We start from the raw sequence: 22,578 nt of genomic DNA on the forward strand, positions 1-22,578 counted from the left end.
ACCTCTATGGGCTAGGTGGGACGTCACCGTCCCACTCTATTCAACAGCCAGTGGAACAGCGTGGCACGAAATATAAAAAACGAAAAAATTCAATAATTTCAATTTTTCTAACATATGACTATTTTACACAATTTTAAAGATAAGACTCTCTTTAATCTAACCACATTGTCTGATTGCAAAAAGGCTTTACAGCGAAAGCAAAACATTAGATTATGTTAGGAGAGTGCATAGCCCAAAATAATCACACAGCCATATTCCAAGCAAGCATATATGTCACAGAAACCCAAAACACAGCTAAATGAAGCACTAACCTTTGATGATCTTCATCAGATGACACTCCTAGGACATTATGTTATACAATACATGCATGTTTTGTTCAATCAAGTTCATATTTATATCAAAAAACAGCTTTTTACATTGGCGTGTGATGTTCAGAAAATGTATCCCCACCGAAAACCTCCGGTGAATTTACTAAATTACTCATCATAAACGTTGACAAAATACATAACAATTATTTGAAGAATTATAGATACAGAACTCCTTTATGCAATCGCTGTGTCAGATTTTAAAATAGCTTTTCGGCGAAAGCACATTTTGCAATATTCTGAGTACATAGCTCAGCCATCACGGCTAGCTATTTTGACACCCGCCAACTTCGGGGCACACTAAACTCAGAATTAGTATTAGAAAAATTGTATTACCTTTGCTGACCTTCGTCAGAATGCACTCCCAGGACTGCTACTTCCACATAATCCATAGTTATATCCAAATACCTCCGTTTTGTTCGTGCGTTCAGGTCACTATCCAAAGGGTAACGCGCGAGTGCATTTCGAGACAAAATAATTCAAAATGTTCCATTACCGTACTTAGAAGCATGTCAAATGCTGTTTAAAATCAATTTTTATGGTATTTTTCTTGTAAAATAGAGATAATATTCCAACCGGACAATAGTGTATTCATTCAAAGAGGAAAATAAAAAAACAGTGTGGTCTTGTGAACGCGCATATCCAATCTCTTTTTCACCAGGCAGACCACTGAGAAACTGAGCTACTATACTCTGCCCAGAGACAGGAGACGCCTCAATCCACTTTCTGAAGGCTTTAGAGAGCCAATGGAAGCCTTAGAAAGTGCTACGTAACCCCAGAGATACTGTAGTTTTGATAGAGAATCAAAAGAAGAACTACAAATTCTCAGACAGGCCACTTCCTGCTTGGAATTTTCTCAGGTTTTTGCCTGCCATATGAGTTCTGTTATACTCACAGACACCATTCAAACAGTTTTAGAAACGTCAGAGTGTTGTCTATCCAAATCTACTAATATTATGCATATTCTCGTTTCTGGGCAAGAGTAGTAACCAGTTTCAATCGGGTACGTTTTTTATCCGGCCGTGAAAATACTGCCCCCTAGCCCAGACAGGTTAACCGTTGTACCCCATCAGAACCCTAAATATAACCTTGTTTAATCTCAATGTTTGTAAACAAAGTAAATGTAAACAAACACTATATAGCCTCCAAACATATTTAAAACTATAATGTTGGTACAGTATCATGGATGGTCAGTCCTTGCATCCATAGTTCTGTCTATGAATTTGAGAGTGATATTATTTCTCCAGCCCCTCCCTCAGCTTTCTACCAAAACAACAGTGGCTGGGATCACGCTTTGTTATTGTTTCAACTTCTGATTGGCCCTAGTTGTTCCTTCTGATGTTAGAACAATGATATGAGACAAGGAGACTACATCTTCTAGTGTTCATGTTAATGATGTTCTCGCTGTCTTCCATCTACTCTACATGTTTACAGAGGACCTCACTAAGAAGCTAGGTAAGTATTGTCTTCAGATCACCACATTGTTAGAATTATGTAAACCAATGTCTCTTCTATCTAAAACTTCTAGAGGGAAAAAACACAATGTTGTTCACATTAATGTTCCCTGACTTGTATCTTATTATCTATGTCCACAGATACGTTTGAGGGGAATCTCATTGTTCTGCTGAATGATTTAGGTGTGTGGAACTCAATTAGGATTTGTGACATTAGTGAAGTGATATGAGACAAGGAGTCCCAGAGAGAGACTACATCTTCTAGTGTTCATGTTAATAATCATAAGAGGCATCAAAGAGCTGTAAGTAGAGTCTTCAGATCATAACTTTGAAAACATTATTAGAACCACAAAAGTTATATTTTCTCTAATTTACAGACTTTAGATAGGAAAACATTTGAAGGTTATTTTGAGCACATTGAAGATGTTCCTTCTGATGTTGGAACATTGATATGAGACAAGGAGTCCCAGAGAGAGACTACATCTTCTAGTGTTCATGTTAATGATGTTCTCACTGTCTTCCATCTACTCTACATGTTTACAGAGGTCCTCAAGAAGGAGAGGAGTAAGTAGTATCTTTAGAGCATCACTTTGATAACATATAAACAAATGTCTCTTCTGTAGATGTAACTTCTAGTGAAGTAGAAAACACATCATGTTGTGCATATTAATGTTCCCTGACTTTTATCTGATGTTGGAACATTAATATGAGACAAGGAGTCCCAGAGAGAGACGACATCTTCTGGTGTTCATGTTAATGATGTTCTCACTGTCTTCCATCTACTCTACATATTAACAGAGTACAGAAAACTCTGCTGCCATAATAGTAAGTAGTGTCTTCAGATCATCACTTTGATAACATTACGTAAACCAATGTCTCTTCTATCTGGAACTTCTAGAGAAATAGAAAACACATGTTGTTCACATTAATGCTCCCTGACTTATGTTACTTTTTATGTCTACAGATGAGGCTGCAAAGGATCTCAATAGTCGTCTGGGTAAGTAGTGTCCTTCATATCCCAGTGTCTTCAGACCATAGAATGATGTTCTAGAACAGGATAGGTTGAGGCTGTAGAGGTCCACTAGACTAGAGAGAGGTAGTCTCTGATACACCTAGATCACTGATGGACCAGTCACATTAATGTTGACGTTCTAGAACAGGATGTGTTGAGGCTGTAGAGGACCACTAGACTAGAGAGAGGTAGTCTCTGATACACCTGGATCACTGATGGACCAGTCACATTAATGTTGATGTTCTATAACAGGATGTGTTGAGACTGTAGAGGACCACTAGACTAGAGAGAGGTAGTCTCTGATACACCTGGATCACTGATGGACCAGTCACATTAATGTTGTTGTTCTAGAACAGGATGTGTTGAGGCTGTAGAGGACCACTAGACTAGAGAGAGGTAGTCTCTGATACACCTGGATCACTGATGGACCAGTCACATTAATGTTGATGTTCTAGAACAGGATGTGTTGAGACTGTAGAGGACCACTAGACTAGAGAGAGGTAGTCTCTGATACACCTGGATCACTGATGGACCACCCACATTTAATTAATGAAATTAAGAAGTGATGGTAGGGTAGAATATCTTAATTGGAGAAGTTGTCTCACAGAGGTACGCTGGACTCATTTAGGTGGTGGACCTCATTTGGCATTTGTGACGTTAGCGAATTGATATGAGACAAGGAGTCCCAGAGAGAGACTACATCTTCTAGTGTTCATGTTAATGATGTTCTCACTGTCTTCCATCTACTCTACATGTTTACAGGGGACATCAAGGAGGAGGATGGTAAGTAGTGTCTTCAGATCATCACTGCTAGATTTACGTAAACCATTTTATGTTGATTTATTTTTTTGAGCACAAAGGGACAATTGGTAATTGCTATATTCATTTTTGGACTTATAAATGAATTATATGTACCCACTGATTCTTGAAGAATATAACTTATAATGATTAAGAGATTAGTTTAACTGTTGTACCCCATCAAAACCCAAAATATAACCTTGTTTTACCTCAGTGTAATGTAAACAAAGTAAATGTAAACAAACACTATAAAGCCTCCAAACATATTTAAAACTATAATGTTGATACAGTATCATAGATGGTCAGTCCTTTCATCCATAGTTCTGTCTATGAATTTGAGAGTGATACTATTTCTCCAGCCCCTCCCTCAGCTTTCTACCAAAACAACAGTGGCTGGGATCACGCTTTGTTATTGTTTCAACTTCTGATTGGCCCTAGTTGTTCCTTCTGATGTTAGAACAATGATATGAGACAAGGAGACTACATCTTCTAGTGTTCATGTTAATGATGTTCTCACTGTCTTCCATATACTCTACATGTTTACAGTTCGCATCACTAAGAAGCTAGGTAAGTAGTGTCTTCAGATCATCACTTTGCTAACGTTATTAGAACCACAAAAGTAAAATTGTCTCTAATTTACAGACTTTAGGTAGGAAAACATTTTAAGAAGGTTATTTTGAGCACATTGAAGATGTTCCTTCTGATGTTGGAACATTGATATGAGACAAGGAGTCCCAGAGAGAGACTACATCTTCTAGTGTTCATGTTAATGATGTTCTCACTGTCTTCCATCTACTCTACATGTTTACAGATGACCTCACTGAGCAGCTAAGTAAGTAGTGTCTTCAGATCATCACTTTACCTGAATTATGTCAACCATTTAGTTTTTTTCTCCATTTAATCTCACTTTGAAAGGTTTATGTGAACTATTTTATAAAGGCAATGTGTAATCCAATTAAAAATGTAACTTGAGGCCACAGGTATGTGATGCCGACTTCAGACACGCTTCCAAAGTAAACACAAAAGAGAGAATTCAAAGCTCCCATAGTGTAAAAACAAACAGCAATGTACTTGCCAGTCAAAGGCTCCACGTTTCCGAAACACAGGTAATTTCAACGGCTACAGAGTCCATCCATGATCAAAGCAACAATGATCGAATTTAAACAGAAAAAAAGGGTATATTGTAGCAACTTTCTTAGTTCATGAAACAGCGATTAAAACAACTGTATGGTAACTCCATACCTCAGTCCTAGCTGACCCATAATGTATGGTAACTCCATACCTGAGTCCTAGCTGACCCATAATGTATGGTAACGCCATACCTGAGTCCTAGCTGACCCATAATGTATGGTAACTCCATACCTGAGTCCTAGCTGACCCATAATGTATGGTAACTCCATACCTGAGTCCTAGCTGACTCATAATGTATGGTAACTCCATACCTGAGTCCTAGCTGACCCATAATGTATGGTATCTCCATACCTGAGTCCTAGCTGACCCATAATGTATGGTATCTCCATACCTGAGTCCTAGCTGACCATAATATATGGTAACTCCATACCTGAGTCCTAGCTCCGTTCTGCCACCTCTGGTCTCTTGGCCTTCCCACCACTACGGGAGGGCAGCTCCCGCTCAGTGCAGTCCAAGCTCTTCGCTGTCCTGACACCTCAATAGTGGAACCAGCTTCCCCCTGAAGCTAGGACAGCAGAGTCCCTCCCCATCTTCTGAAACTACCTGAAACCCTACCTCTTTAAGGAGTATCTTAAATTATCGCCCCCCTTTCAAACTCTGACTTTGCTGATAGCTACTTTATTGAGGAAAAGTGTACTTACTATGCCTGTGATGTGTGGTTTTCCCACCTAGCTATCTTAAGATGAATGCTCTGGATAAGAACATCTGCTAAATGACTAAAATGTAAAACAATGAACAACACAGCAGCTTTGCAGTTCTTGACGCAAACCTTTGTGCACTTAAATATTTTGTCTTGCCCATTCAACTTCTGAATGGCACACATACACAATCCATGTCTCAATTGTCTCAAGGCTTAAAAATCCTTTAATGTGTCTCCTCCCCTTCATCTACACTGATTACAGTGGATTTAATAAGGGATCATAGCTTCCACCTGGATTCCACTTGTCAGTCATGGAAAGAGCAGGTGTTCTTCATGTTTGTATACTCAGTGTATATTGGTATCATGTCCTTCTGGCATAACAAGACTTCAGCTTAAACACTCCATGTGGAATAGCTGGTTTGATGTTTAGTCGAAGAAGATGGTTGGGGGTGAGAGGCTCCAAGTCATTAGGGTCACTAGATGTTTTAGTGATATACCTGTCATTGATGATGGACTCTACTTCACAGAGCAGGGTCTGCAGTCCTTCATCATCCAGTGTCTCCTGAAGCAGTATGACACTGAGAACCCTTCTGATTGTCCTTATCTGTCTCTCCCAAATACCACCATGGTGAGATCCAGTGGGAGGGTTAAAGATCCATGTGATGCCTTTTTAGAGCACGGTGTCCTGTATCTGAGCATTATCCAAGCCCTGAATGGCTTCCTTTAGCTCATGCTCTGCTCTGACAAGGTTGGTTTCATTATCCAAGAGGATAATCTTCACTTGTCCTCTCCTGGCAACAAACCTTCTGGTAGCATTTATTCAATAGTCAGTATCCAACGAATGTGCCACTTCTATATGTACAGCTCTTATCTTCAGGCATGTAAAGATGACTCCATACTGCAGACGGTTCCTCTGTAAAGATGACTCCATAGTGCAGATGGTTCCTCTGTAAAGATGACTCCATACTGCAGACGGTTCCTCTGTAAAGATGACTCCATACTGCAGACGGTTCCTCTGTAAAGATGACTCCATACCGCAGATGGTTCCTCTGTAAAGATGACTCCATACTGCAGACGGTTCCTCTGTAAAGATGACTCCATACTGCAGACGGCTCCTCTGTAAAGATGACTCCATACCGCAGACGGTTCCTCTGTAAAGATGACTCCATACCGCAGACGGTTCCTCTGTAAAGATGACGCCATACTGCAGACGGTTCCTCTGTAAAGATGACTCCATACCGCAGACGGTTCCTCTGTAAAGATGACTCCATACTGCAGACGGTTCCTCTGTAAAGATGACTCCATACCGCAGACGGTTCCTCTGTAAAGATGACTCCATACCGCAGACGGTTCCTCTGTAAAGATGACTCCATACTGCAGACGGTTCCTCTGTAAAGATGACTCCATACAGCAGACGGTTCCTCTGTAAAGATGACTCCATACCGCAGACGGTTCCTCTGCCACGCTTCATTTCAAACGGGCCAAAGTAGTCAACGACCACATTGGAGAAAGGTGGTGTCCACGGAGAGAGACCTTTTTGTCAGTGTTCTCCTGTAGTGGTAGCTCCAACTCATCAAATCATGCTGCTCTCATCATCGACTCGTGCTGCTCTCCTCATCGACTCGTGCTGCTCTCATCATCGACTCGTGCTGCTCTCCTCATCGACTCGTGCTGCTCTCATCATCGACTCGTGCTGCTCTCATCATCGACTCGTGCTGCTCTCGTCATCGACTCGTGCTGCTCTCGTCATCGACTCGTGCTGCTCTCGTCATCGACTCGTGCTGCTCTCGTCATCGACTCGTGTTGCTCTCGTTATCGACTCGTGCTGCTCTTGTCATCAACTCATGCTGCTCTCATCCTTTTTTCCACATGTACAGCAACTGTGGTAGCTGTGAGAACCATGCGTGGTATAGTCCCTGTTCCCAAGAACGCCAAGGTAACCTGACTAAATGACAATCGCCCCGTAGCACTTACATCGATGGCCATGAAATGCTTTGAATGGCTGGTCATGGATCACATCAATGCCATCATCCAAGACATCCTGGACCCACTCCATTCCGCCCCAACAGATCCACAGATGACGCAATCTCTATTGCACTCCACACTGCCCTTTCCCACCTGGACAAAAGGAACACCTATGTGAGAATGCTGTTCATTGACTACAGCTCATTGTCAACACCATAGTGCCCTCCAAGCTCATCACTAAGCTCAGGACCCTGGGACTGAACACCTCCCTCTGCAACTGGATCCTGGACTTCCTGACAGGCCGCCCCCAGGTGGTGAGGGTAGGCAACATCCTCCATGCTGACCCTCAACACGCCCCTCAGGGGTGTGTGCTTAGTCCCCTCCTGTACTCCCTGTTCACCCAGTCTAGTCTAGTGGGTCACCCTTAAACACTGGTACAAAGATATGTAGTGTAGTGTGTCACCCTTAAACACTGGTACACTAAGAACCTGTATTCTAGTGGGTCACCCTTAAACACTGGTACAAAGATATGTAGTGTAGTGTGTCACCCTTAAACACTGGTACACTAAGAACCTGTAGCCTAGTGGGTCACCCTTAAATACTGGTACACTAAGAACCTGTATTCTAGTGGGTCACCCTTAAATACTGGTACACTAAGAATCTGTAGTCTAGTGAGTCACCCTTAAATACTGGTACACTAAGAATCTGTAGTCTAGTGGGTCACCCTTAAATACTGGTACACTAAGAATCTGTAGTCTAGTGGGTCACCCTTAAATACTGGTACACTAAGAATCTGTATTCTAGTGGGTCACCCTTAAATACTGGTACACTAAGAATCTGTAGTCTAGTGTGTCACCCTTAAATACTGGTACAAAGATATATAGTCTAGTGGGTCACCCTTAAACACTGGTACAAAGATATGTAGTCTAGTGGGTCACCCTTAAACACTGGTACACAAGATATGTAGTCTAGTGGGTCACCCTTAAATACTGGTACACTAAGAATATGTATTCTAGTGGGTCACCCTTAAATACTGGTACACTAAGAACCTGTATTCTAGTGGGTCACCCTTAAATACTGGTACACTAAGAACCTGTATTCTAGTGGGTCACCCTTAAATACTGGTACAAAGATATATATAGTCTAGTGAGTCACCCTTAAACACTGGTACACTAAGAACCTGTATTCTAGTGGGTCACCCTTAAATACTGGTACAAAGAACCTGTATTCTAGTGGGTCACCCTTAAATACTGGTACACTAAGAACCTGTATTCTAGTGGGTCACCCTTAAATACTGGTACACTAAGAATCTGTAGTCTAGTGAGTCACCCTTAAATACTGGTACACTAAGAACCTGTATTCTAGTGGGTCACCCTTAAATACTGGTACACTAAGAATCTGTAGTCTAGTGAGTCACCCTTAAATACTGATACACTAAGAACCTGTATTCTAGTGGGTCACCCTTAAATGCTGGTACACTAAGAACCTGTATTCTAGTGGGTCACCCTTAAATGCTGGTACACTAAGAACCTGTATTCTAGTGGGTCACCCTTAAATACTGGTACACTAAGATACCTGTAGTCTAGTGGGTCACCCTTAAATACTGGTACAAAGATATGTATAGTCTAGTGGGTCACCCTTAAATGCTGGTACACTAAGAACCTGTATTCTAGTGGGTCACCCTTAAACGCTGGTACACTAAGAGGTGGTAATGAAGACAACCTTTGATGCCTTACCAGCATTTCAGTGATAGCATTTTGGAGTAATGTTGACAATACTGCCCATGTTGTCAGCTCCACCCTGATCTGGGTTGAAAGGCCTTCCTCCCCTAGCTGGAAGTTGCAGCTGCCTACCTTTTGGTCTTACAACTGTGTGTTAGTTGACCTACGATGAATAGAGCTGTATGTGGTGGTAGTTACAACATTCTACTTTGACCCTGGCGCTGTGCAGTATGAACAGACCTGGTGAACAATGGGGATCCCAGGTCAGCCATGGTTTGTGACTGTGTGGTATGGAGACCTGTGACAACCTGAGTGGTGGTGGGCACCATTTTGCTTTGAGTAACCTTCCCCATGGTATCGTCGGGCCTTCCCATTGCATTCAGGTATTGTTCATTCCATCATCTGATTTGTTTCCCCATTTAGCTTAGCACTGTTAGCCAATATTTCAGCTTCAAGCTCCAATTCTTTATTTTGTGCCTTGAGTTGAGCCTCCTGTTTCTCCAATGCTTGTTTCCTTTTCAATGCTTCAGCTTTAACCAGTAAGGATGCCCTTTCAGCCTCCAAATGTAGCCTGATAGATGTGGTGGATTGTCCTGAGCAGCTGCTGTGTTGTGGTCTATTTACATGTTTTGATGAGACATTGGAGATAATTGTCTGGACCTCCTCATCAGTTTCTTTGTGCCGCTGCGCATTAGTTTGCTTCTTCCATCCATGTGTCCATATTGGTTGCGAAACAATTCAGTGTTGCTGTGTTTGGGCCATACCATTCAACCTGATACTTTGTTGCCTTCTCAGCAGGTAGCAAATCCTTTATGTACTCATTGAGATCAGTGCATATCTTTGTGTCAACAAATTCAATATTTCCATCATCCCCCATAAATTGTGTGATGTAATTTCTCTTTTTAGTAAGTGCACCCAACTTAGGACTTCTAGATCCTTTGAACTTTTGCAAAGTTTCCATTGGACACATGATTCCAAGCTCCACGAGCGATCGATTCCAAGCTAACAAGTTCCACAAATTCATCCAACACACAGAGCAGAGACAAAACGGAAGACCAACCACAATTCTCTCCCCTTTATTCACAGTGAATAACTCAAATCAAACAGTCACAGAGCTTCAATAGCATCAGTTACTTCTGTCACTGGGAACATCCATTTACAGTTGAGGAGTTACAGTAGTTTTACCTTCGTCAGATGACATGTTCGACTCTTTACCTCCGGTCCGATGAGTGATCACGCTGATAAACCATTCGTCAGCGTTCCATTCAGCAAAGTTTTTTGACAAATATAAAGGCAATTCGTAATGTCGCCATCAGACGCGATTCCAAAGTAACCACAAAACAGGGAACCCAAAGCTCTGATAGTCTGGCAAATATATTTATGTTTGTTTTTACACTAAGGCTCCACGTTTCCACTATTGTAAAGTAAGTGGTTGATCCACTGGATATCATAAGGTGAATGCACCAATTTGTAAGTCACTCTGAATAGAGCGTCTGCTAAATGACGTAAATGTAATGTAAATGTAATTTCCAAGCTGACCCATAATGTATGGTAACTCCATGCCTGAGTCCTAGCTGACCCATAATGTATGGTAACTCCATACCTGAGTCCTAGCTGACCCATAATGTATGGTAACTCCATACCTGAGTCCTAGCTGACCCATAATGTATGGTAACTCCATACCTGAGTCCTAGCTGACCCATAATGTATGGTAACTCCATACCTGAGACCTAGATGACCGATAATGTATGGTAACACCATACCTGAGTCCCAGCTGACTCATAATGTATGGTAACTCCATACCTGAGTCCTAGCTGACCCATAATTCCAAAACCCTAAATAGCTATAGGAAAGGGGAACATGGGAAAAATGGGTGTGTCCAGGTGAGGCTCCATATTGCTTTCAAATACCCATGATAACCATAATACACTGCTCAAAAAAATAAAGGGAACACTTAAACAACACATCCTAGATCTGAATGAAAGAAATAATCTTATTAAATACTTTTTTCTTTACATAGTTGAATGTGCTGACAACAAAATCACACAAAAATAATCAATGGAAATCCAATTTATCAACCCATGGAGGTCTGGATTTGGAGTCACACTCAAAATTAAAGTGGAAAACCACACTACAGGCTGATCCAACTTTGATGTAATGTCCTTAAAACAAGTCAAAATGAGGCTCAGTAGTGTGTGTGGCCTCCACGTGCCTGTATGACCTCCCTACAATGCCTGGGCATGCTCCTGATGAGGTGGCGGATGGTCTCCTGAGGGATCTCCTCCCAGACCTGGACTAAAGCATCCGCCAACTCCTGGACAGTCTGTGGTGCAACGTGGCGTTGGTGGATGGAGCGAGACATGATGTCCCAGATGTGCTCAATTGGATTCAGGTCTGGGGAACGGGCGGGCCAGTCCATAGCATCAATGTCTTCCTCTTGCAGGAACTGCTGACACACTCCAGCCACATGAGGTCTAGCATTGTCTTGCATTAGGAGGAACCCAGGGCCAACCGCACCAGCATATGGTCTCACAAGGGGTCTGAGGATCTCATCTCGGTACCTAATGGCAGTCAGGCTACCTCTGGCGAGCACATGGAGGGCTGTGCGGCCCCCCAAAGAAATGCCACACTACACCATGACTGACCCACCGCCAAACCGGTCATGCTTGAGGATGTTGCAGGCAGCAGAACGTTCTCCACGGCGTCTCCAGACTGTCACGTCTGTCACATGTGCTCAGTGTGAACCTGCTTTCATCTGTGAAGAGCACAGGGCGCCAGTGGCGAATTTGCCAATCTTGGTGTTCTCTGGCAAATGCCAAACGTCCTGCACGGTGTTGGGCTGTAAGCACAACCCCCACCTGTGGACGTCGGGCCCTCATACCACCCTCATGGAGTCTGTTTCTGACCGTTTGAGCAGACACATGCACATTTGTGGCCTGCTGGAGGTCATTTTGCAGGGCTCTGGTAGTGCTCCTCCTGCTCCTCCTTGCACAAAGGCGGAGGTAGCGGTCCTGCTGCTGGGTTGTTGCCCTCCTATGGCCTCCTCCACGTCTCCTGATGTACTGGCCTGTCTCCTGGTAGCGCCTCGATGCTCTGGACACTACGCTGACAGACACAGCAAACCTTCTTGCCACAGCTCGCATTGATGTGCCATCCTGGATGAGCTGCACTACCTGAGCCACTTGTGTGGGTTGTAGACTCCGTCTCATGCTACCATTTGAGCGAATGCACTGCCAGCATTCAAAAGTGACCAAAACATCAGCCAGGAAGCATAGGAACTGAGAAGTGGTCTGTGGTTACCACCTGCAGAACCACTCCTTTATTGGGGGTGTCTTGCTTATTGCCTATAATTTCCACCTGTTGTCTATTCCATTTGCACAACAGCATGTGAAATTTATTGTCAATCAGTGTTGCTTCCTAAGTGGAGAGTTTGATTTCACAGAAGTGTGATTGACTTGGAGTTACATTGTGTTGTTTAAGCGTTCCCTTTATTTTTTTGAGCAGTATAGAAAACCTGATTGGTCATTTAAAGGTGTTACTTCTGATGTTAGATCAGTGGTATGAGACAAGGGCCGGGATTCATTTCAAGGCGCATTAGAACACAGCACACTATAACAGAATTTTAAAAGTATTTTACGCTTGAGTCGACATGTGCAGTGTTCACCATGAATGTGATCTCTGTGAATGCTGGTGGAAAAAGCCTTTAAAAAGTCCTTTGTCAGCTGTGAAGTGCCCTGCGGTATACTGCACATTGGATTGAGTCACGACCAAGGAGTCCCAGAGAGACTACATCTTCTAGTGTTCATGTTGAATTCTCTCTAATATTCCGACTTTAAGTAGGAAAACATTTTAAGAAGGTTATTTTGAGCACATTGAAGATGTTCCTTCTGATGTTGGAACATTGATATGAGACAAGGAGTCCCAGAGAGAGACTACATCTTCTAGTGTTCATGTTAATGATGTTCTCACTGTCTTCCATCTGCTCTACATAGAGGACCTCACTCGGAAGCTCGGTAAGTAGTGTCTTCAGATCACCACTTTGCAAACATATAAACCAATGTCTCTTCAATCTAGAACTTCTAGTGTTTCTAGTGATGTTCTAGAACAGGATGTGTTGAGACTGTAGAGGACCACTAGACTATAGAGAGGTAGTCTCTGATACACCTGGATTAAATTAAGAAGTGGTGGTAGGGGACTTCTGAGTGGTGCAGTGGTCTAAGGCACTGCATCGCAGTGCTAGCTGTGCCACTAGAGATCCTGGTTTGAGTCCAGGCTCTGTCGCAGCCGGCCGCGACCGGGAGACCCATGGGGCGGCGCACAATTGGCCCAGGGTGGTCCGGATTAGGGAGGGTTTGGCCGGCAGGGATGTTCCTGTCCCATCGCGCTCTAGCGATTCCTGTGGCAGACCGGGCGCAGTGCACGCTAACACGGTCGCCAGGTGCACAGTGTTTCCTCCGACGCATTGGTGCGGCTGGCTTCCGGGTTAGATGGGCATTGTGTCAAGAAGCAGTACGGCTTGGTTGGGTTGTGTTTTGGAGAACACATGGCTCTCGACCTTCGCCTCTCCTGAGTCCGTATGGGAGTTGCAGCGATAAGACAAGACTGTAACTACCAATTGGATATCACGAAATTGGGGAGAAAAAAAAATCTAAACAAAGTAGTAGGGTAGAATATCTTCATTGGAGAAGTTGTCTCACAGAGGTACGCTGGACTCATTTAGGTGGTGGAACTCAATTTGGATTTGTGACATTAGAGAAGTGATATGAGACAAGGAGTCCCAGAGAGAGACTACATCTTCTAGTGTTCATGTTAATGATGTTCTCACTGTCTTCCATCTACTCTACATGTTTACAGTTTACCTGAAGAAGCAGTTGGGTAAGTACAGTCCTGGCTTCAGATCATCACTTTGCTAAATTTACATAAACCGTTTTTTTTGTTTGGGGGGGGGGGGTTTGAGCACAAAGGGACAATCGGTAGTTGCTACATCCATTTTTGAGTTATACATGAATCATGTATATATTCTTGAAGAATATAACTTATTAATGATTAAGAGATTAGTTTAACTGTTGTACCCCATCAGAAGCCAAAATATAACCTTGTTTAATCTCAATGTTTGTAAACAAAGTAAATGTAAACAAACACTATATAGCCTCCAAACATATTTAAAACTATAATGTTGATACAGTATCATGGATGGTCAGTCCTTGCATCCATAGTTCTGTCTATGAATTTGAGAGTGATACTATTTCTCCAGCCCCTCCCTCAGCTTTCTACCAAAACAACAGTGGCTGGGATCACACTTTGTTATTGTTTCAACTTCTGATTGGCCCTAATTGTTCCTTCTGATGTTGGAACAGTGGTAGGAGACGAGGGCCGGGATTCAATTCAAGACGCATTATAACACAGCACACTATAACAGACTTTTAAAGGTAGTTTACACTTGTCAACATGTTCAGTGTTCACCATGAATGCGATCTCCATGAATGCCGGTGGAAAATGCCTTTAAAAAGTGCATTGTCAGCTGTGAAGTAACCTGCAGTATACTGCACACATTGGATTGAATCCCGACCAAGGAGTCCCAGAGAGAGACTAGATCTTCTATTGTTCATGTTAATGATGCTCTCACTGTCTTCCATCTACTCTACATGTTTACAGAGGGCATCACTGTGGATCAGGGTAAGTAGTGTCTTCAGATCATCACTTTGATAACATTATTAGAACCACTAGTTCTCTAATTTACTAACTTTAAGTAGGACATTTTTTTAAGAAGGTTATTTTGAGCACATAGAAGATGTTCCTTCTGATGTTGGAACATTGATATGAGACAAGGAGTCCCAGAGAGAGACTACATCTTCTAGTGTTCATGTTAATGATGTTCTCACTGTCTTCCATCTACTCTACATGTTTACAGGTGACCTCACGAAGGAGCTAGGAGTAAGTAGTGTCTTCAGAGCATCACTTTGATAACATATAAACAAATGTCTCTTCTGTAGATGTAACTTCTAGTGAAGTAGAAAACACATCATGTTGTGCATATTAATGTTCCCTGACTTTTATCTGATGTTGGAACATTGATATGAGACAAGGAGTCCCAGAGAGAGACTACATCTTCTAGTGTTCATGTTAATGATGTTCTCACTGTCTTCCATCTATTCTACATATTTACAGTTGACTTCAAAAATAAGCTAGGTAAGTAGTGTCTTCAGATCATTACTTTGTTAGAATTATGTCAACCATTTTATGTTTTTCTTTGTTCGGAGAACATTAAAAATATTCCTTCTGATGTTGGAACATTGATATGAGACAAGGAGTCCCAGAGAGAGACTACATCTTCTAGTGTTCATGTTAATGATGTTCTCACTGTCTTCCATCTCCTCTACATGTTTACAGATGACCTCACTGAGCAGCTAAGTAAGTAGTGTCTTCAGATCATCACTTTACCTGAATTATGGTCAACCATTGTATTCTTATTTGTATTTAATCTCAACTGCAATCCAGGTGATTTGGTCAGATGAAGCACAGGGATATTCACATTAATCTGTTGTATAAATAAACAACATATGACATTATATTCTCATTTGAACTTTGCTGTGCTTTAAATTAGTAGAAAGCACAGTGATAGACATTTGGGTGACAACAAAACCAAAACTCAAACATTGTTTTTCCACTGGAATTTGGTTGTGCTTTTAGATGGTTTTAAAGCATAGGGATAAGACACTGGGAAATTGTCTTTTTGAGTGGGTGAATATACTGCAGGTTGTAGTCTCATTGATCAACGTCTCATCCAAATATTACCCAGTTATCCACGTTGAAATGATGTAGTGTGTCCAGTGGGTAGTTGCTGATACACCTGGATCACTGATGGACCAGTCACATTTATTTAATTAAATTAAGAAGTGGTGGTAGGGTAGAATATCTTTATTGTAGAAGTTGTCTCACAGAGCTGGACTCATTTAGGTGGTGGAACTCAATTAGGATTTGTGACATTAATGAAGTGATATGAGACAAGGAGTCCCAGAGAGAGACTACATCTTCTAGTGTTCATGTTAATGATGTTCTTACTGTCTTCCATCTCCTCTACATGTTTACAGTTCCCCTCCCGGAGGAGTTGGGTAAGTACAGTACTTTCTTCAGATCATCACTTTGATAACATTATGTAAACCAATGTCTCTTCTATAGAAGTAACTTCTAGTGAAGTAGAAAACACATCATGTTGGGCATATTAATGTTCCCTGACTTTTATCTGATGTTGGAACATTGATATGAGTCCCAGATCATCACTTTGAAAGGTTTATGTGAACCATTTTATAAAGGAAATGTGTAATCCAATTCAAAACTTACCTTGAGGCCACAGGTATGTGATGCCCACGTCAGACACGCTTCCAAAGTAAACACAAAACAGAGAACCCAAAGCTCTGATAGTGTAAAAACAAACATAAATGTATTTGCCAGACTAAGGCTCCATGTTTCCAAAACACAGGTAATTTCATAGGATACAGAGTCCATCCATGATCAAAGCAAAAAAGTATCAGATTTAAACAGAAAACAAAAGGGTATATCGTAGCAGCTTTATTAGTTCATGTAATAATGATTAAAACAACTATGGTAACTCCATACCTGTGTCCTAGCTGACCCATAATGTATGGTAACTCCATACCTGAGTCCTAGCTGACCCATAATGTATGGTAACTCCATACCTGAGTCCTAGCTGACCCATAATGTATGGTAACTCCATACCTGAGTCCTAGCTGACCCATAATGTATGGTAACTCCATACCTGAGTCCTAGCTGACCCATAATGTATGGTAACTCCATACCTGAGTCCTAGCTGACCCATAATGTATGGTAACTCCATACCTGAGTCCTAGCTGACCCATAATGTATGGTAATTCCATACCTGAGTTCCAGCTGACCCATAATGTATGGTAACTCCATACCTGAGTTCCAGCTGACCCATAATGTATGGTAACTCCATACCTGAGTCCTAGCTGACCCATAATGTATGGAAACTCCATACCTGAGTCCCAGCTGACTCATAATGTATGGTAACTCCATACCTGAGTCCTAGCTGACCCATAATGTATGGTAACTCCATACCTGAGTCCTAGCTGACCCATAATGTATGGTAACTCCATACCTGAGTCCTAGCTGACCCATAATGTATGGTAACTCCATACCTGAGTCCTAGCTGACCCATAATGTATGGTAACTCCATACCTGAGTCCTAGCTGACCCATAATGTATGGTAACTCCATACCTGAGTCCTAGCTGACCCATAATGTATGGTAACTCCATACCTGAGTCCTAGCTGACCCATAATGCCAAAACCATAAATAGGTAGAGGAAAGGGGAACATGGGGAAAAAGGGGTGTGTCCAGGTGAGGATCCATAGTGTTTTCAAATACCCATGATAACCATAATAGAAAACCAAAAACATGATTTCATCAACCATACTCCATAATTTATAATGCAATATTCATACTTACATTCAATCAGTCAATATTTCCTGATTTCTAATTTGGCAAAACATAAACATTTGTAATGAGACTGAAAATAAGGAATTTGTCTCTAACACATTTTATGGTTCTTCTATTTTTGAGCACATCAAAAGGTCCATCAGCAGTTGCTACAATTATTTTTGGCTTAGAAATGAATGATATGTACCCATTATTCTTCAAGAATATAACTTATTAATGATTAAAGAGCTTAGTTTAACTGTAGTACCCCATCAGACCCCAAAATATGTGCTTATTTTACTGCAATGTTTGTAAACTAAGTAAATGTAAACAAACACTGTATAGTGTCAAAACATGGTTAAAACTATCATTTTGATATCATGGATGGTCAGTTCTTGCATCCATAGTTCTGTCTGAATAGGGGGTGATTACATTTCTCCAGCCCCATCCCTCAGCTTTTTACCAAAACAGTGATGGGGATCACTCTTTTTGTCATTGTTTCAGCTGCTGATTGGTCATTTAAAGGTGTTACTTCTGATGTTAGATCAGTGGTATGAGACAAGGGCCGGGATTCATTTCAAGGTGCATTAGAACACAGCACACTATAACAGACTTTTATAAGTATTTTACGCTTGAGTCGACATGTGCAGTGTTCACCATGAATGTGATCTCTGTGAATGCTGGTGGAAAAAGCCTTTAAAAAGTCCTTTGTCAGCTGTGAAGTGCCCTGCGGTATACTGCACATTGGATTGAGTCACGGCCAAGGAGTCCCAGAGAGACTACATCTTCTAGTGTTCATGTTGAATTCTCTCTAATATTCCGACTTTAAGTAGGAAAACATTTTAAGAAGGTTATTTTGAGCACATTGAAGATGTTCCTTCTGATGTTGGAACATTGATATGAGACAAGGAGTCCCAGAGAGAGACTACATCTTCTAGTGTTCATGTTAATGATGTTCTCACTGTCTTCCATCTACTCTACATGTTTACAGAGGTCCTCAGTGTGGAGATGTGTAAGTAGTATCTTCAGATCATCACGTTGATACTTTTACATAAATCATTTTAGGTTCCAAAAAAGTGTTGTTGAGCACAAAGGGGCAATTGGTAGTTGATACCTCCATTTTTGGATCAATGTACCCATTGATTCTTGAAGAATATAACTTATACATGATTAAAGAGCTTAGTTTAACTGTTGTATCCCATCATAACCCAAAATATAACCTTGTTTTATCTCAATGCTTGTAAACAAAGTAAATGTAAAGAAACACTATACAGTGGGGCAAAAAAGTATTTAGTCAGCCACCAATTGTGCAAGTTCTCCCACTTAAAAAGATGAGAGAGGCCTGTAATGTTCATCATAGGTACACGTCAACTATGACAGACAAAATTTGAAAAATAATTCCAGAAAATCACATTGTAGGATTTTTAATGAATTTATTTGCAAATTATGGTGGAAAATAAGTATTTGGTCACCTACAAACAAGCAAGATTTCTGGCTCTCACAGACCTGTAACTTCTTCTTTAAGAGGCTCCTCTGTCCTCCACTCATTACCTGTATTAATGGCACCTGTTTGAACTTGTTATCAGTATAAAAGACACCTGTCCACAACCTCAAACAGTCACACTCCAAACTCCACTATGGCCAAGACCAAAGAGCTGTCAAAGGACACCAGAAACAAAATTGTAGACCTGCACAAAGCTGGGAAGACTGAATCTGCAATAGGTAAGCAGCTTGGTTTGAAGAAATCAACTGTGGGAGCAATTATTAGGAAATGGAAGACATACAAGACCACTGATAATCTCCCTCGATCTGGGGCTCCACGCAAGATCTCACCCCGTGGGGTCAAAATGATCACAAGAACGGTGAGCAAAAATCCCAGAACCACACGGGGGGACCTAGTGAATGACCTGCAGAGAGCTGGGACCAAAGTAACAAAGCCTACCATCAGTAACACACTACGCCACCAGGGACTCAAATCCTGCAGTGCCAGACGTGTCCCCCTGCTTAAGCCAGTACATGTCCAGGCCCGTCTGAAGTTTGCTAGAGAGCATTTGGATGATCCAGAAGAGGATTGGGAGAATGTCATATGGTGAGATGAAACCAAAATATAACTTTTTGGTAAAAACTCATCTCGTCGTGTTTGGAGGACAAAGAATGCTGAGTTGCATCCAAAGAACACCATACCTACTGTGAAGCATGGGGGTGGAAACATCATGCTTTGGGGCTATTTTTCTGCAAAGGGACCAGGGCGACTGATCCGTGTAAAGGAAAGAATGAATGGGGCCATGTATCGTGAGATTTTGAGTGAAAACCTTCCATCAGTAAGGGCATTGAAGATGAAACGTGGCTGGGTCTTTCAGCATGACAATGATCCCAAACACACCACCCGGGCAACGAAGGAGTGGCTTCGTAAGAAGCATTTCAAGGTCCTGGAGTGGCCTAGCCAGTCTCCAGATCTCAACCCCATAGAAAATCTTTGGAGGGAGTTGAATGTCCGTGTTGCCCAGCGACAGCCCCAAAACATCACTGCTCTAGAGGAGATCTGCATGGAGGAATGGGCCAAAATACCAGCAACAGTGTGTGAAAACCTTGTGAAGACTTACAGAAAACGTTTGACCTGTGTCATTGCCAACAAAGGGTATATAACAAAGTATTGAGATAAACTTTTGTTATTGACCAAATACTTATTTTCCACCATAATTTGAAAAAAAATTCATTAAAAATCCTACAATGTGATTTTCTGGATTTTTTTTATTCTCATTTTGTCTGTCATAGTTGAAGTGTACCTATGATGAAAATTACAGGCCTCTCTCATCTTTTTAAGTGGGAGAACTTGCACAATTGGTGGCTGACTAAATACTTTTTTACCCCACTGTATAGCCTCCAAACGTATTTAAAACTACAATTTTGATACAGTATCAGTATCAGTCCTTGCATCCATAGCTCGGTCTATGAATTTGAGAGTGATGTTATTGCACACTGTCAACATGTGTGGTGTTTACCATGACTGTGATCTCCATGAATGCCGGTGGAAAATGTCTTTAAAAAGTGCTTTGTCAGCTGCGAAGTGCCCTGTGGTGTAGCGCACATTGGATTGAATCTCGACCAAGGAGTCCCAGAGAGAGACTACATCTTCTAGTGTTCATGTTAATGATGTTCTCACCGACTTCCATCTACTCTACATGTTTACAGACATATCGTAGAATGCTAAGTTGTGTCTTCATATCAGCACTTTACTAGCATTATGTAAATGTCTCTTCCATGTAACTTCTAGTGAAGTAGAACACACACAATTATGTTCACATTCACGTTAACCACTTAGCTACCGTTAGCCACAACAAATTGGAATTAGTAACATATACATTTTACAAATTTGTAACATATTTTACATTCTGGAAATGATGTTGATGTCATCATGTCATTGTGTTTGCAATAATGCATGTTTCTCTCCACAGTGGATGTGACTCCAGACCAGGGGTGCTCAAGTCCTATTTGAGACGGTCCAGTGATACATTTCCTAGGTGGCAAAGGATCAGATGGATAATCAGCGTAGTATCAAACCCCCAGCTCACAACCCCACGCAAACTGTTCACACCCCTCTTGTTGGCCAAGAGAAAATGTTGCCGTTTTAAAGCAAATTTCCTGCAATTCTACACATTTTGCATGGGGCAGAGATTTTTTGGGGGCTGTTTTAAAGTTGATTTCCTGCAATTCTACACATTTTGCATGGGGGCAGAGATTTTTTGGGGGCTGTTTTAAAGCTGATTTCCTGCAATTCTACACATTTTGCATGGGGGCAGAGATTTTTTGGGGGCTGTTTTAAAGCTGATTTCCTGCAATTCTCCACAGTCTTCCATGTCTTATGTGTGTTTATATGATACCAGGGGTCGAAGCCCAACCAAGTAAAAAAAAAGAGCCCATTCTGCTCCTTCACTGAGAAACTCTCCATTCTTCAGCCCTGGTGTTATTGATAGTATCTCAGTGGTCATCTGTCCTGTAGATGTCACTGACGGACTGTTTTAAAACAAACAAGGCAGGTATAAACAGTTAATAAAAGCATGTAATAGGAGAGAGTTCATGTACATGAGTTCTCAGATTTCCTATCAGTCTTTTGTTGTTGTAGAGTGGGCCAGTTTACTGTTTATTGGATAGGACAGAGAGGTAAAGGTAGGAATGTTGAAAGAGCAATGGGTTGGATCGGAACCCATTCTGGTACTGGACATCCCAGACCACTGATTATTTGACTAATCTTTGACGTGTCTTTCACCCGTCCCTTGGACTGTTCTGTCTTGAGGAGAATGCGCTATATATTTTTATTCTCTGTGTTTTCTAACAGTATTTGTTCTGTATCCATTCTGCTGTGTGCTTCTATATTTAGTTAAGTATGTAGCATCAACACAAAATAAATGTTTAGAAATGTATCATTTGATTATAACATTTTCCAAATAAAGTGTGTTTTATCTCCATCATTGTCATCAGACTACTGTACTACCACATCCCTAGTCTCAGGTGGCCGTCCCTAGTCTCAGGTGGCCGTCTCTAGTGGCCGTCCCTAGTCTCTAGTGGCCGTCCCTAGTCTCAAGTGGCTGTCTCAAGTGGTCGTCCCTAGTCTCTAGTGGCTGTCTCAAGTGGCCGTCCCTAGTCTCAAGTGGCCGTCCCTAGTCTCAAGTGGCCACCTCTAGTGGCCGTCTCTAGTGGCCGTCCCTAGTCTCTAGTGGCCGTCTGTAGTCTCAGGTGGCCGTCCCTAGTCTCAAGGAGCCGTCCATAGTCTCAAGTGGCCGTCTCAAGTGGCCGTCTCTAGTGGCCGTCTCTAGTCTCTAGTGGCCGTCTCTAGTGGCCGTCTCTAGTCTCTAGTGGCCGTCTCTAGTGGCCGTCTCTAGTGGCCGTCCCTAGTCTCTAGTGGCCGTCTCTAGTGGCCGTCCCTAGTCTCTAGTGGCCGTCTCTAGTGGCCGTCTCTAGTGGCCGTCCCTAGTCTC

General features: G+C 41.9%; 1 protein-coding gene across 12 annotated transcripts in view; it reads left to right on the forward strand.

Moving 5' to 3' along the window:
* LOC106577369 (butyrophilin subfamily 3 member A2) overlaps positions 1-22,068 on the forward strand; it is a 46,151-nt gene extending 24,083 nt beyond the window's left edge. For 7 of the 12 annotated variants that reach the window (XM_045701800.1, XM_045701796.1, XM_045701798.1 and 4 more), the window contains 9 exons: positions 1,800-1,820; positions 4,441-4,461; positions 13,139-13,159; positions 14,001-14,021; positions 14,802-14,822; positions 15,537-15,557; positions 16,238-16,258; positions 18,594-18,614; positions 21,058-22,068. In XM_045701800.1, the coding sequence (XP_045557756.1) occupies positions 1,800-1,820; positions 4,441-4,461; positions 13,139-13,159; positions 14,001-14,021; positions 14,802-14,822; positions 15,537-15,557; positions 16,238-16,258; positions 18,594-18,614; positions 21,058-21,098 (209 nt within the window). In that variant the 3' untranslated portion in view covers positions 21,099-22,068. The remainder of the gene's footprint in view (positions 1-1,799; positions 1,821-4,440; positions 4,462-13,138; positions 13,160-14,000; positions 14,022-14,801; positions 14,823-15,536; positions 15,558-16,237; positions 16,259-18,593; positions 18,615-21,057) is intronic. The other 5 variants (XM_045701804.1, XM_045701803.1, XM_045701805.1 and 2 more) reach the window with 5 other exon arrangements.
* Positions 22,069-22,578: the final 510 nt, after the last annotated feature.

The sequence above is a fragment of the Salmo salar genome, chromosome ssa18 (assembly GCF_905237065.1).
Source record: "Salmo salar chromosome ssa18, Ssal_v3.1, whole genome shotgun sequence".
NCBI lineage: Eukaryota > Metazoa > Chordata > Actinopteri > Salmoniformes > Salmonidae > Salmo > Salmo salar.